At 45.9% G+C, this 14,294-nt stretch overlaps 1 protein-coding gene across 1 annotated transcript in view; it reads right to left on the reverse strand.

Annotated features, from left to right (window-relative positions):
• The window catches only part of LOC119161633 (frequenin-1), a 1,172,367-nt gene that overhangs the window by 52,083 nt on the left and 1,105,990 nt on the right, over nt 1-14,294 (reverse strand). The window contains exon 6 of the mRNA XM_075881058.1: nt 6,540-6,715. Coding sequence (XP_075737173.1) covers nt 6,540-6,715 — 176 coding nt within the window. The remainder of the gene's footprint in view (nt 1-6,539; nt 6,716-14,294) is intronic.

Genomic DNA, 14,294 nt, shown 5'->3' on the forward strand with positions numbered 1-14,294 from the left:
GACACCCAAATCATGCACTTACTAAACACCGCTAACTTCTTTCACCCTGCCCAAGATGACCTTCGCAAAGGCTTATTATGTGAGACACAACTTGCCATATTCACCCATGACTTGCACAATAACCTCGACAGAAACACCCAGGCTGACGCTATTTTTCTCGATTATGCCAAAGCATCTGAAAACTTCCCTCATAAACGGCTATTACTAAAACTATTCCGTTTGAACTTGCCCCGACCATTCTAAACTGGATTGCTGAATTTCTCACTAACCGTCATCAGTCAGTACATGTCAATAATCATACATCCGCACCTCTTCCCGTTAGGTCTGGCGTCCCACAAGGAAGTGTCCAGGGTCCCCTACTCTTCCCTATTCACATTGACAACCTCCCCCTCCATGGCTCTTCTCATATGCGTCTGTTTGCCGATGACTGTGTCATATATCGCGCAATAATTAACGACTCTGAGCACAGTGCCTTGCAAGACGACCTTAACAAACTGCAACGCTGGTGTCCCCAATAAATGTAATTTGTTTCATCCGCCACCATCAGCCCTCTTATATGCCCTATATCATCAGCAATACTGCCTTAGAAAAAGCAGACTCTTTTAAGTATCTTGGTGTCACCCTTTCATATGATTTAGGTTAGTCTGTTCATGTGTCGCGCATTACTTTCTCAGCTAACCGAACCTTGGGATACATGAAACGCCATTTACGTCATGCACCCCCTCACGTCAAAATACTAGCATTTAAAACACTTGTACGTCCGAAACTTGAGTACGCATCCTTGATATAGTTCCCACATCAAGCATATCTCATCAATGCACTCTAAGCAGTTCAAAATCGCGTAGCAAGATTAATTCATTCATTGTACTCATATCACACAAGCGTATCAATACTGAAGGCATGATCCGGCTTAGATTTATTATCGTCCCGGCACCACATTGATTTACTAATTCTTTCTCACAAGTTCTATTACAGCTCGCTTCAGCAGACACCATACCTCTTGTCCCCACCCCCATGCCTCTCCCTTCGTACTGGGCATCACTCACAAGTAACCCGTCCACGCAGCCGCACTACTACCTTCTCGGCATCCTTTTTCTGCCGTTCATCGACTGAGTGGAACGGCCTGCCCCAATCTACCGCTGATATTACCTGCCCTTCATCGTTTGCTGAGAAGCCTAAGCACTAATTTACTCTTATGTTTATATGTGGCTACTAATTATATGCATATCAGGTAGATGTGCATAATTTCAAATGCATACATATTGTTTAGGTAAATTTTGTATGTGTAAATATGTATTATCATTATGAATATGTATATCACCCAATCGTATCCCCACCCTTTATGTAATACCCCCCTTGAGGGGGCCCTTAAGGAAATAAAAAGTGGAAAGTGAAATGAAGACCTCCAGCGGTATGAATTTTGAGGCCTCGCCGTGCAGTCCTCACTTCTTTCAACTTGAAGTTTGAAGTTTATTTTTTTCAACACAGTGTTACACCATACAATGTGTGGTGTGAAATGCAGGAAAAAAGCTGCGATAAAAAACGCAGCTTGACTAGCCCTACCAGCCCCACGTGCCCCCTGACGACAGAATAGTTGGCTCCAGTATCAACGAGAGCAGTGACGAGGTGGCCCTCGAATATACGTTGAAGTCGCTGGTTCGTCGTCGTGTGATGTGGTTGGGTAGTGATGTCGGATCACGGCTACGCCTATTTGTTTCAATGCTTCCACGTCGCTGCGGCGTGACGTTTCCATGTTGCGAAGGTTCGATGTCACTGACTGCTTTTATCTTGCGGCGGGTGCTTTCCGTTTTTTTTTTTTGTGGCGTCGTCATCGGTGGCGGCGGAGGATCTTCAGTAGTTCGTAGTACAGCAACTGCACCTACATTGGTTGCTGCCCATAGTTTTCTGAGTAAAGGCTCTGAGATCGGTTCTGAGGAGAGCCGGTGTAGGGAGCGCGGTGCGGTGAGGCGTAGCAGCCTGTCGACGGCGAATGATAAGGCCGTCGCGGTGTCAACTGTGCTCCCGCGAGGTAGTCGGCAATGACATGCGATGTTCGTCATGTTGTGGACACGGCGCGTGGATGTCAAAGCCCCGTAGGCCGATCTGTCGGTACTGACAACGGTGGTAGGTTTGCCCGGCCTCGCCACAGTGGTAGCACAGCAGGCGTTTGTCAGGTGCACGCCAAACTTTGGTTTTCCTCGGTGCGCTACGCTGTCCCGCTGGCGAACGGTAGGACGTCTATAGTGGTAGTGCCGCAGTGGCGTCTAACGATGGCAGTGCGACGAGGCGGTGTCCTGGCATCAGCGTGGAGGAGAGCCATGACGGCGGGCTGCAGCAGCATAGCTGAAGGCAACCTGCAGCTTCGGTTCTGCAGGCTGAGCAACGCCCAGCAATTGCTGGATCTCTTGACGTACGACGTCCAAGATGGAGTCCGCGCGAGGCTGCACTGAAGGAAGCAATTTTCACAGCTCTTCTTGTAGGATCGCTGCGATCGTGTCACGCAAGTCAGTGGTTTCTAGCTCTTGGATGTCGGCGTAGCTTGTAGGCGAGAAGCAATGATTGTATTGACGTGTCCACATCTCGTGCATCTTCTCTATCGTAGATGCTTCCGAAATGAATTCGGCGGCTGTCTTTGCGAGGTTTCTGATCAGCTAAGCGAAAAGTTTTTGCTTGAGTCCTCACATGAGCAGACGGACCTTCTTCTCCTCGCACATGGCGTCAGCGTGGCGGAAGAGGCGGCTCGTTTCTTCCATGAAAATGCTGACGTTTTCATTGGGCAGCTGCATACTAGTCTTCAGCAACGCAGCGGCCTTCTCTTTGTGGGCGACGCTCATGAACGTTTGCATAAATGCGCCGCAAAAGAGATCCCACGTTTCGAGCGAAGACTCCCTATTCTCGAACCACGTCCTTGTCGCGTCTTCGGGTAAAAGTAGACGTGGCAGAGCTCTTCTGCGTCCCAGTGCTTGAGGGCAGCCACTCTATCATAGGTCTCTAGCCAGGCCTACAGGATTTCAAACGATGACCAATGAAAAATCGGTGATTCTCTTGGCTGCTGCATCATGATAGTGGGCTGTGGCGCAGCAGTCGTCATCGTTTCCGCAGTCGAGGTCATGGCCTTGGTCTTCGGAGCCTTGTCTTGTAGAGGTCCGTACTCTGGAAGTAAGCCCTGCTGCCTGTGGCGGGTTCGGTGCTCTTGGCTTGATTCGGTGTCTTTTCCGCGACGTTGGCTGAGTTCATGGCTTGATGGGGGTGCCCGGTACGTGAACGAAGTGGCACCTCCATCGGACATCATAGTTTCATTATGTGAACGAAGGAAGCATACTCTACGTCAAACAAGAAACTGTATAATTGGGCAAAACTTGTTGCCATGCAAAAAGAAAGGAAGACACTGATAGCGGCAAACAGAACGTCGGCCGTCGATCAAATGGCAAGCGGCGAAGCGTGTCGGCATTTCTACACTGGCCATCGAACATTCTAACGTTGTCGCTAGCGGGGAGTTAGGTTCCAGAATAACTTGAAAAATTCACGAAGGGGGCGTAGTCCTAATAAAATAATCTACTACAGCCTCGAAGCTTCTATAACACCGTAGACACAGATTGCACAGAACATCGTGTAACGGCGCGATAATGAAACTTGAGGAAAGGAACGTGGCAATATAGCGTTCCTTCAATGTACACCAAAGTACTTCGCTGATGAAGAAGTTATGGTGCAATAACTTAAGAAAACAATAGTTCTAAAGATCACGTTGCTTGATTGTCAAAATTCACTGCAGTGAGGCAGCAGCCTTGATAATATCAGTTTGGTAACGGTAGAGTACAGCGACACAAAATGTGAGCGCACGTCTGCTGTGTGCCAGCAAAGCAGTCACATAAGCAGTTATCTACGCACTCCTCGAGCGAGTACGAATTTTTTTGATGTGTCATCGCCAACTAATACCACATATGTAAAGAAAAACAACTTACGGAAGATATACATCAGCCCCCGCGAAAAAAATTAGTGATGCCTCATTGATCCGACAATGCGCTGAAAACGTGCCCAGATCACAGATTCCCTATATATGCCACCCACGTATGCCACTCGACCAAGATATTAGGCAATTAGCTGTTTAGCCAAGTGCCAAATAAACTGTGAAGCAAATATTTTTCATTTTGGCATAGAGAAAATAAATTTTGGAAAAATTGTTCATTTGGTTTTTGTTATTGGTCCACATGTCGCCTAGTCGCACCTCAGAGAGACGGTGTATGTTCATGTCTTTGGCAGTCTATAGGTTTTCGACCACTTTTCATTGCTAGTTTGATTGATTGATTGATATGTGGGGTTTAACGTCCCAAAACCACTATATGATTATGAGAGACGCCGTAGTGGAGGGCTCCGGAAATTTAGACCACCTGGGGTTCTTTAACGTGCACCCAAATCTGAGCACACGGGCCTACAACATTTCCGCCTCCATCGGAAATGCAGCCGCCGCAGCCGGGATTCGAACCCGCGCCCTGCGGGTCAGCAGCCGAGTACCTTAGCCACTAGACCACCGCGGCGGGGCTTCATTGCTAGTTTCACGGCCAATATAGTTTAGTCTTGCCCACCTTGTCTACTGCTGTTTGGTGATATCGCACGCGCTCGCTACCTTCGAAACATTTCTATAAAATGGAGTTCGGGTGATTTTCCTAAAAATATTTGCATTTAGCGCACGTACCAGTCTGCCTTGCCCTCGTAAAATGTTGGGCATTATTATCTTGAGTAAGGACTTACAATCCCCGCAAAGTGTTTTGTTAAAGCACTTTGCTGTGTTTTAACAAAACACTTTTAACAAAACACGCTGTGTTTTAACTGTGTTGATAATTGTCAACAAGTGTTTTGTAAAACACTTGTTGACAATTATCGACCAATTTCCTTAACGTGCTGTTGTTGCAAGATGATAGAACATATTGTAGCTAACCATATTCTTAATGTACTGGAAAAAAATAAAACATTGAGTCCCTTCCAACATGGTTTTAGAAGGGGATTTCCTACCGTTACGCAGTTGGTCACCGCCGTTCATAGTTTTAGTTCAATCTGAGATCACTGCGGGCAAATTGATGTTTTGTTTTTAGACTTAAGCAAGGCATTCGACAGGGTTCCTCACGGTAGCCTTCTTTTAAAACTTAAACAAGCAGGAATTCTTTCTACACTTGTAAATTGGGTTAATTCATATTTGAAAGATCGAACGCAATTTGTAGACATCGATGGTACTTGTTCCTCTTCTCTAACAGTGACATCAGGTGTGCCCCAGGGAAGTGTGCTGGGGCCCCTGCCTTTTTTGTTGTATGTTAATGATTTAGTGTCTGTGGTTGGTGATACTGTGAATATTGGAATGTTCGCGGATGATATCATGATTTATACTGAAGTGCAGTCTGCTTCTGATCAACATCGGCTAGATAGGGCTTTATGTGACATATCATCTTGGTGCGACAAATGGGGCATGAAAATTAGCACTACAAAAACAGTTCTTTTACGTATAACCAGAAAACGAAACCCCATAACTTTCCGGTACAAAATTAAAAACACCTTAATCGAGGAGGTTAGTAAGTTTAAATACCTAGGTATCGTATTGAACTCCAGATTAGATTGGAACGACCACGTTCAGCAGGTAACTTCTTCAGCGCTAAAAAAAACTTGGTCTTTTACGGTATAAACTTCGAGGTACACCTAGTAACGTTAAGCTTTTAGCGTATAATTCCATAATTAGGCCTAAACTGGAGTATGCAGCGGTTTTTTGGGGCCCGTACATGAACAAAAACATTAACGAATTGGAGAAGGTTCAGAGGAGGGCTGTTCGTTTTATTTATAATAAATATAAAAGAAGTGATTCTCCGTCAGGTATCATGACACTCAATAAAATCCAACCACTACACATTAGACGCCAAATTTCCCGCTTAGCTTTTATGGAATCCCTAATTAAGTGTATATCACCCACTCCATTCATTAGTCCGTCCACCACGAGGAAAACACGACACACACATAGCCACAGTTTATCCCCATTCTTTGCCCGAACAAATACCTTTAAGTTTTCATATTTTCCACGCACGGTAGATGACTGGAATAAATTGCCAGAAAGAATTTTTAGTGGAAATTTTATGACAGCTCTACACGATCATTTTAGAAACTTTTAATTACTGACGATCGGGTTTTTAGCAATGTTTCTTGAAGTTGTGCGTGATTTTCTAGTTTTATTTGGATTGGAAACCCTGCTATGTTTGTGCGAAAAGTCGGTTTCACCGTGGCTTGTTTATTTTGTAGTTCTAAGTGAATTCTGTGGTTTGTTGCTTCATTGTTTTTTTTTGCATTGCATTGTATGTGCGTGAACATTCTTTTTTTCTGCCCGTCCTGCTTGGACCATTAAATTGGTCTGCACTATTGTATAAATAAATAAATAAATAAAATAAATAAATAAAATATATGACAGTCGAAAGAAATCAGTTCCACTGGCTGCAGCAATCACATGCAGATATAAAGACAAGAAGCGGGAATGCAAACTTACGGAAGATGTCGGTTGCACTTACGGTGTCCAGTTTTGCGAAGAGCTGGTCGACCCTCTTGCGTGGGATATCCACACCGGCAGCGTCCGTGTCAGCGAGTCCCGCCTTGCCGTGCAGCACGTAGATAGCCGTAACAATGTCCAGCATCTCAGACCTCGTCACGAACCCGTCGTTGTCTAGGTCATACAGGTTGAAGGCCCCTGCAATGTATCATCCGCATAGGCTTCAACTGATCATGTATATTATTTATTTGGCACTTTTTGGCGTTTTAATTCTGAAGGCCCAAGTTTTGCACAATACATCTTGTGAAGCAAGAATCGAGACTACTTGTTCACCACTATTATGTTTCATTGAAAACATAGTTTAGTTCACTATCTGATTTTAGTTTTAAGAAGAAATATAATAATCGGGTCAAATAAATCTACCACCCAGCTACGTAAGCAGCAAAGAAGAAGCATAAGGAAACGATCAGTACAGCCTTTTGAGATTTGATTCCTTGACTTGACTTGAGTGGAAGTGCTGGGTGCCGTTGCCTCGAGATCGCCAGTCCAGTGAGAAGCCCTGGTTCCAGCCCTACTAGGAACCCACGCATGGAGGCTCCGTTGCACCACTGAAGCCGCTACTGTCAAGGTCTGGGCCCCGAATTTGGCCCCTTACAAGGGCCACTTTTGTCAATGGACAGCCCTGTTCAAGAAAGTTCCTCGGGAAGCAACGCAACACAGGTAACAACCCAGAACCTTCGACATCCTTAGCCTTTTATGTTCACAAAAACAAAGATGCGTCAGAGTGGCTAGAGAAGTTTTATCGGCTAGCAAAGTCTAACGAGCGGATCTGCGACGACAAGTGGATACTGAACGTATTTTTTTCACGTGAAAACAACGCTAAGACGTGGTTCATAAACCGCGAAAGAACTTCGGGAACGTATGATGAGCTTCCTCGTCGGCTAATTGATACCTTCGGAAGCCAAGACTTACGTGAAAATGCGCAACGCCTTCTTGAATTGCGCCACCTACATCCAAATGAGGGGGCCGCAATGTTTGCTGAAGATATGGCGCGTTCGTTTTACCACGTAAATCCCAACGTGCCCGAAGCTAAAAAGCTCAGTAATGTCATGCACAGCATTCAAAGAAAACTTGTTCGCTGGCCTTGTGTACAATCCTTCGAAAACAGTGGACAGGTTTATTTAGGAGACCACAGCAATCGAGTGGGCGTTGCAGCAGCGGTACCAGCCATACAATCTCCAAAACACCAGCGCATGTTTAGGTTCCGCCGCTCTGACCACGTTGTCCGGTGAAAGCTGTCTACGCCAACCGATTCGGTAGATTGTACGTGAGGAGATTGCCAAACGAAACGCTAGGCACACAACACCGTCGCAATCACCACCAAAGCTGGAGGTCACAGTTGCCTTCATCGCTGAAGCCACATGGCAAAAACTCCTACAGACTGCTAATTAAGTATCGAGGTTGATGATGGGTACGGCGGGTATCTTTTTAGGGTAGATGGCTCCCCACCGTCGTGGGGAGCCATATACCCTAAGTAGATGGCTCCACCTAAAGAGTAGATGGTCCCCACCTAAAACCCTCCAGGCTTTTCAACAAACACACACAAATGAAAAACCCGTACAATAATATTTTGACATAATTTCGTGCCGCCAAAGCTACAACAATCATGGATGTGAAAATGCTTACTAAAGATAGATCAATTCGACATGCGAAAAAAGCCTAGAAAGAAAAATACAATTTGACCCCAGCTAACCATAAACACACTCTTTCAAAACTATATTTCTCCTACCATCCGCATTATTATATTGTAACTAACCCCTGCTAATTTATCACAAACTTACTGAAACATCACTAACTACAATGGTTTCACAAGCATGCTGTCCGTACCAACACAAGGTATCTGTGCGCATTCTCTGTTCTCTCATGACATACTTTCAAGGCGTAGTCATGAGTACCCGTACGCCAACGAAAACTCACTTACAACCGTTCAAACTGCGTCCTCTTAATCTTCGAAGTTCATCCTCAAAGTTCAGGTGAACGCAACGCTCTCAGCTCAAGTGATCATACGATTCCTGTAAGTACTCACTAAGACAACGAAAGGGAATAAACCACACGTACTAACACACTCACTTGTTGAATATAATCTCATATCACCCCATGTTTTTTTAAAGAACAACGCACTGGGCTTTGCTATGCATCCAAGCACGACATTATACTCTCCTTTCATAGAACGCTTAGCATACCAACACAACCTAACCAAAAGTCAATCCCTATACCCTATGTACCATTAAACACACATCTGATAGTAAATGTTCACAAAAAACTACACGCCATGAAAAATAACGCTAGATGCCATACACGTCATGAGCACCTAACAGATCTTGCGTAAGTTTTCGCTAAAAACCTTTTATCAAGTTATCTCCAAACATGAGCATTTCGACAATTGCCTTTAGTTTTATTCTAAAACCTTCCTTAACATTGCTCATTTACTCCATTAAGACGATATAAAACTTCGCACTACACAAAAAAACTACAAAACATACAAGCTTCAGCTCCGCTCGAAAACGCTACCATGCTTTAAAAATCAGTGGGCGTACCAAATCTTCATTTACCACTTACGCGCTCTTATCTCAAAGAAATACTTCTTTCACGCAGTCGGTTGACCGATTTGGGTCCCTGCTTCCGCATAACGCTTAACAATTTAACTGAAAACTTTCACAACGCTTACGAAAAAATCTAGAAGGGGAAAACTCTATCTTAACAAAGTAGATGCGGAGATGACATAAGAATATTACTTCAAACCCAAATATAAACTAACAAACATGTTCTAAGAAAGTTACTGTGTCCCACTCTCTAGCACACAGCTGTTCATCGCTCTTCAATTGTACACGTGGCGGTCGTGGTCCTCACAGATTTCGAAAATGTCCAAGACAATAACAAGCACAACCAACAAGATGAACTGCAAAGTCACGCGTCATTAGTGATTTCGGCCTGGTTCTGTCAGCGCCTTGCGTGGTGTACTCGGCTGCTGACCCGCAGGTCTCGGGATCGAATTCCGGCTGCGGCGGCTGCCTTTCCGATGGAGGCCAAAATGTTGTAGGCCCGTGTGCTCGGATTTGGGTGCACGTTAAAGAACCCCAGGTGGTCGGAAATTCCGGAGCCCTCCACTGCGCTGTCTCTCACAATCATATGGTGGTTTTGGGACGTTAAACCCCACATATCAATCAATCAATCTGGTTCTGTTAGTATGGCGAAGGGGACACCAAAATGTGTGGGAAAAAGTTACCATGCCTTCTTCGGGCTCACTCCCAAGCGGTGCTTAGCTACTGTGGTCTTTCTTCTATGACCACATCAACACTCTTGTGCCCGTCAAGGCTTCAATCTCCGGCGTGCATTCCGTCGAGAGGATGCGTGCTGTGACCTACCCTTTCGCCGCTGGTGCCTCACTTCACGCTACAAAGGCTTCTTCATCAAACTGGCCGATGAGCTATCCTTCTTTCTTTTTTCCGGCTGCTTACCACCTCAGTCATCCTTTTGCTCTGTCGCGCGCGTACGCTTCACTCTTTCGCGGCGACGTTTGCTACCAAAATTTTTCCCACTAGTAGAACGTTCGCCTCGGAAGTGTGGCAGCTTGGGCTAGGTGGTATGGCAGGACGATAGCTATAGCGCGAGAACAAAACGATGACACAGAGACAAGAAGGACACGACTCGTGTCTTTCGTGTCCTTCTTGTCTCTGTGCCGTTGTTTTGTTCTCGCGCTATAACTATCGTCGTTAGTTCGCCTCGCGTTGCGTCATTGGTAAAATTACAACTCAACGGCGCTTCTACACAGCCTTCCGTACCACTTCGGCGCTTCAATTTCTTAGCACTGTTGCCATGTTGAGCCGATTCATCGGTAGTAACCCTGTACTCACGCACCCAACTAAACTGGCGCCTTCCATTTGATTTCATTTGTGAAGGACCCGCTGTTTCCATTTCTTTCGTCCGGCAGTTCAGACGCATACAAGTGAACTTTGACGTCGACGCCAAACTCCTAGATCTGCTTGCTGCGCTGATAGGTTGCAAACCTTTCTCAAGACACGTAGTGCTGCTTGTCTCAGTCGTGGCACTCAGACGTCTGTTGCGTCTGCGCCGCTCCTTAGGACTCATTTTTGAGCTTCTGGATAGCAACTGAAGCTCGTAAATACTCTCACTGACTTCGGCAGCTGTCTCACCCATGCTATCTGAACGAATTTATTACCAAATCATCTTTTTTGTCACACTCTTGACTGGCGGACAGGTTAACACACCTAAGGAAAATGCAGCTGCTTCCCTTCGAAAAATCTCCCTTGCTTTGCTGGGAGCTGTCTACAACCGCACTGTTCTTGTCACTCTCCGCTTTCGCTGCTTTTGAGCTATCTCCGTTGTCCTTGCCTACTTCAACATCGTTTGCAAGATCCACCGTCGTGACAACCACACTTAAGGTCTGTACCAGATTGTCCACAGCTATCCTAGCTGTTTGGCTAGCATTTTACTGGCACAGCACCTCGTCGCACTTGCTCTGGCTTTCGTCGGTCTCTCTACTCAGCGCAGCATCTTTTGCAGCTCTCAAACTCGATTCTCTTTGAATCTGCTGCTATAATAACATGTGCTAGCCATCTCTATGGCTCTAAGCTGCACTACACTCAATAGTTTATCGCACTTCTTCTGCGCAACACTTGCAGATGGCTGAATCTTCTGCCGCATTGCCTCCATTTTCTGCTTAAGTAGTTTAATCTCTACCTTTTGTTCTCTTGTTTCCTTTTTTTCTCTTTCTTGTTCTTGTTCCAAAAACCTTTTCAAAACATTTACGCAGGTTCAATTTCTTCCTCACTGGCTTTTTGCAAAACCAGCCTCACAATCAGTGTTGTACCTATACCCTCCTCATCCTTAATACCTAGGTTCTCACAAATATACATAAGTTCCTCCTTCAGTAGTGACTTTCACTCCATAATTGCTGGTTTACTTTGGTTCTGCATCTCACACAAATGTAGGGGATCCCTCTGACTAATTCAGTACTCGAAAATAGGCGATCTCCCTAACTCACACACGATCCGGCTTCTATTGAACTCACACTCACAAAATGCAGCCTGGAAAATCAAAGCAAAGACCAAGTATTCACCACAACACAGCACCGTGTCGTGAGGTCCATCTCACCACTTCCAACCAGTTATTAAGGGTCAAGTTTGATAATTAGTACAGTGGGTATCTTTTTATGGTAGCTGGCTCCCCGCGGTCATCCACAAAGCCGAACTTCACCAGCGCGGGGACACGTTAAGAGCGATAGAACGAAGGTTTAACTACATGATAGTTAAAACATTGAACTGTACGGAGATTTAGCACAGAATGAGCTATGTACAAAGTTTCCGCTCATGATTCAGCCAATATTTACAAAATTTCTCCGACTTTTAGAGACCGTCGGCCCCTTACATGGAGGCCCGAAGAAGGCTGGGACCACTCTTTCTACAAAACAGGTGACGTGGTGTCTCAGCGGTCCCCCCACCCAAAAAAGTGCAGAAATTGGGCCACTCGTGAGAAAAATAACGTGAATGAAAATGTGCTATGGTGATCACGAGTGAAACACACAAAGACGCACCCGGCTCACGACTTGAAGGCACCGCAGAACGAGGAGGTAGAGTCCGGAGAGATAAAGTTCAGCTCCTCCGGGGAGATGGCCGCTGACACGAACGTCAGCAGCGGTCAATAGCTGCTTTCAGCTACAGGTTTCCAGAACACTTTCAACATGGCAGTCCAAACGCTCGATCCCCGAGAACGGCTTCTTCGACGCATTGCCACGCTTCCGGGCTGTCGGTGCTTCTGTGGCAATTTTGCGTCGGCGACGACAGCCGAGTCGAGAGGTTGACTCCCATTCTATTGCGACAGTGGCGCCGTCCCACGCTGTTCGAACCCGTTCAACAAAATGGTTGTCTCGCGAAGCTTTCGTTGAGACCTGACTACTACCTGGAGCCTTTACAAGGCAGCGTCTATCCGAATGGGTGCGATCGGGTGGAAAGTAACCTAGCAGGCCGGCTTACGCGCAATGGCGTCTGCGCAGATGAATTGCCGGGCCAAACGTAACAAGGCGTCGCTTCCCGCGAGCCTTGTTCGGAAGTTTCATACAAGCCGCCGGCATACAGCTACGTAGACGCTCTTTGTCACCCGTTGTCTGCTCAGTTACTATACCAGCCGAATGCATACAGCTATGCGGACGCAGTTCATCATCCATTGTCTGCGCCGAAATAATATTTAACAGTTCTCTGCTGAACAACTTGCAAGGGGTTTTCTTTTTTGGAAGAATTTTTCACGAGACATTGAAGCTTGTCCGGCATATTCGATGCGATACAACAGTTTTATCAGGCTCTTCAACATGATACCACCAGATGTGTGCACCTTGCATGACTGAAATTTGTCTCCCTTGTCCTGTAATCACACTGGAGTTTGCGCAATTTTCCACACTCGTCTCATTGTCTTCATTTTATTTATGGGTATGATGCCTCTCTTCTTAACTAACTCTGTGCTTGTATTTTCAATCATATGAGATGAAAATACCTCTTGGAGGTACTCCCGCCTCAACCTGTTATAAAAAAAGTTCAACACTTATTCTTTATGGGTTGTTGAGACCGGGTTTTGCGGCGCCGGAGTTCCGAAATCAAGATGTTGAAGTAGGAGGAGGTTGAATTTCGTAGAGAGGGTTTATTTACGTTATTTACATGGCACGGGCTCTCTGGCCCGAAGCTCTAATTTGAAAGCTGATGGACCGACGTCCTTAATTGGCGGAAGCTCGGCATTGTGGTTTTTACCGGGGCACAAAAACCCCACGTGTCACATCTCTGCGTGAAGCTGAAGGCAGCGGTGCTCCGTAGAGTAATTTCAGCCACGCCATGCCAAGCACATGGAAACAGCAGGGCATTTTGGCGCTGCACTCCTCATCTCCACAAAACGAGGCGGCTTCCTTTCTTGCATTTTGGCGGCCGCGGCAAAAAGGTGGCCCGGCAAACGCAACAGCTCGACCACCGGCGGAAAACTACCGACCTGAGGTGACCAGCCGTTCAAGTTGCCCGAAGCGTCGTTGTTTGGTAGCGTCTGCCAGGCCACTGCTGATGACGCGATACGGTAATCTTCAATCATCCATAGGCCTTTCCTTTCTGGGATTTCACAGACATACACACAACCACAGACGCCGGAGAGCACCCTACCCGCACTTGACACACATCGAGTCCGAAAATATTCTACAACCAACTTTCATTCAGTATTATATTCAAACACAAGGCAGCAATCGAAGCGTTTCTCTGAGCTTTTCCTCAAGCTCCTAATTCCAACACGAGAATAATCTTCCCCTAACTGCTTTTACAAAAATAAAAACCCAATCAATGCACTTTCCGTGGAACTTGTGTGCCAGCGTTAGTAATCCGCTGTAACCTACCAGGCCTCATACTCCTAAAAATAATAAAATAAAACCTTTTGCTTCACGCTCTCTTTTAGTCCTCAAAAGTTTGTGCCGCCAAGGCTAGTCGTCAGTTTTCTTTGAGCTGACAAAGAGATAACTGTCATGCTGCACAAGCATCAGGAACATCCACATTACTCGTCCGCAAATGCACGCTTTAGCACTACTGCGTGGATGAACAACCAATTAACTTTTCCTTGCGGTTACCACTCTTCTAAAACATACACGTAACCTCAAAAACTGACATTCTTACTCACGTCCACACCGGACACATGCGAAGGAAACAAAAATACCAACAACAACAAAAAGTTTCGC

This window comes from Rhipicephalus microplus, chromosome X, assembly GCF_043290135.1.
Source record: "Rhipicephalus microplus isolate Deutch F79 chromosome X, USDA_Rmic, whole genome shotgun sequence".
In the NCBI taxonomy this organism is placed as follows: domain Eukaryota; kingdom Metazoa; phylum Arthropoda; class Arachnida; order Ixodida; family Ixodidae; genus Rhipicephalus; species Rhipicephalus microplus.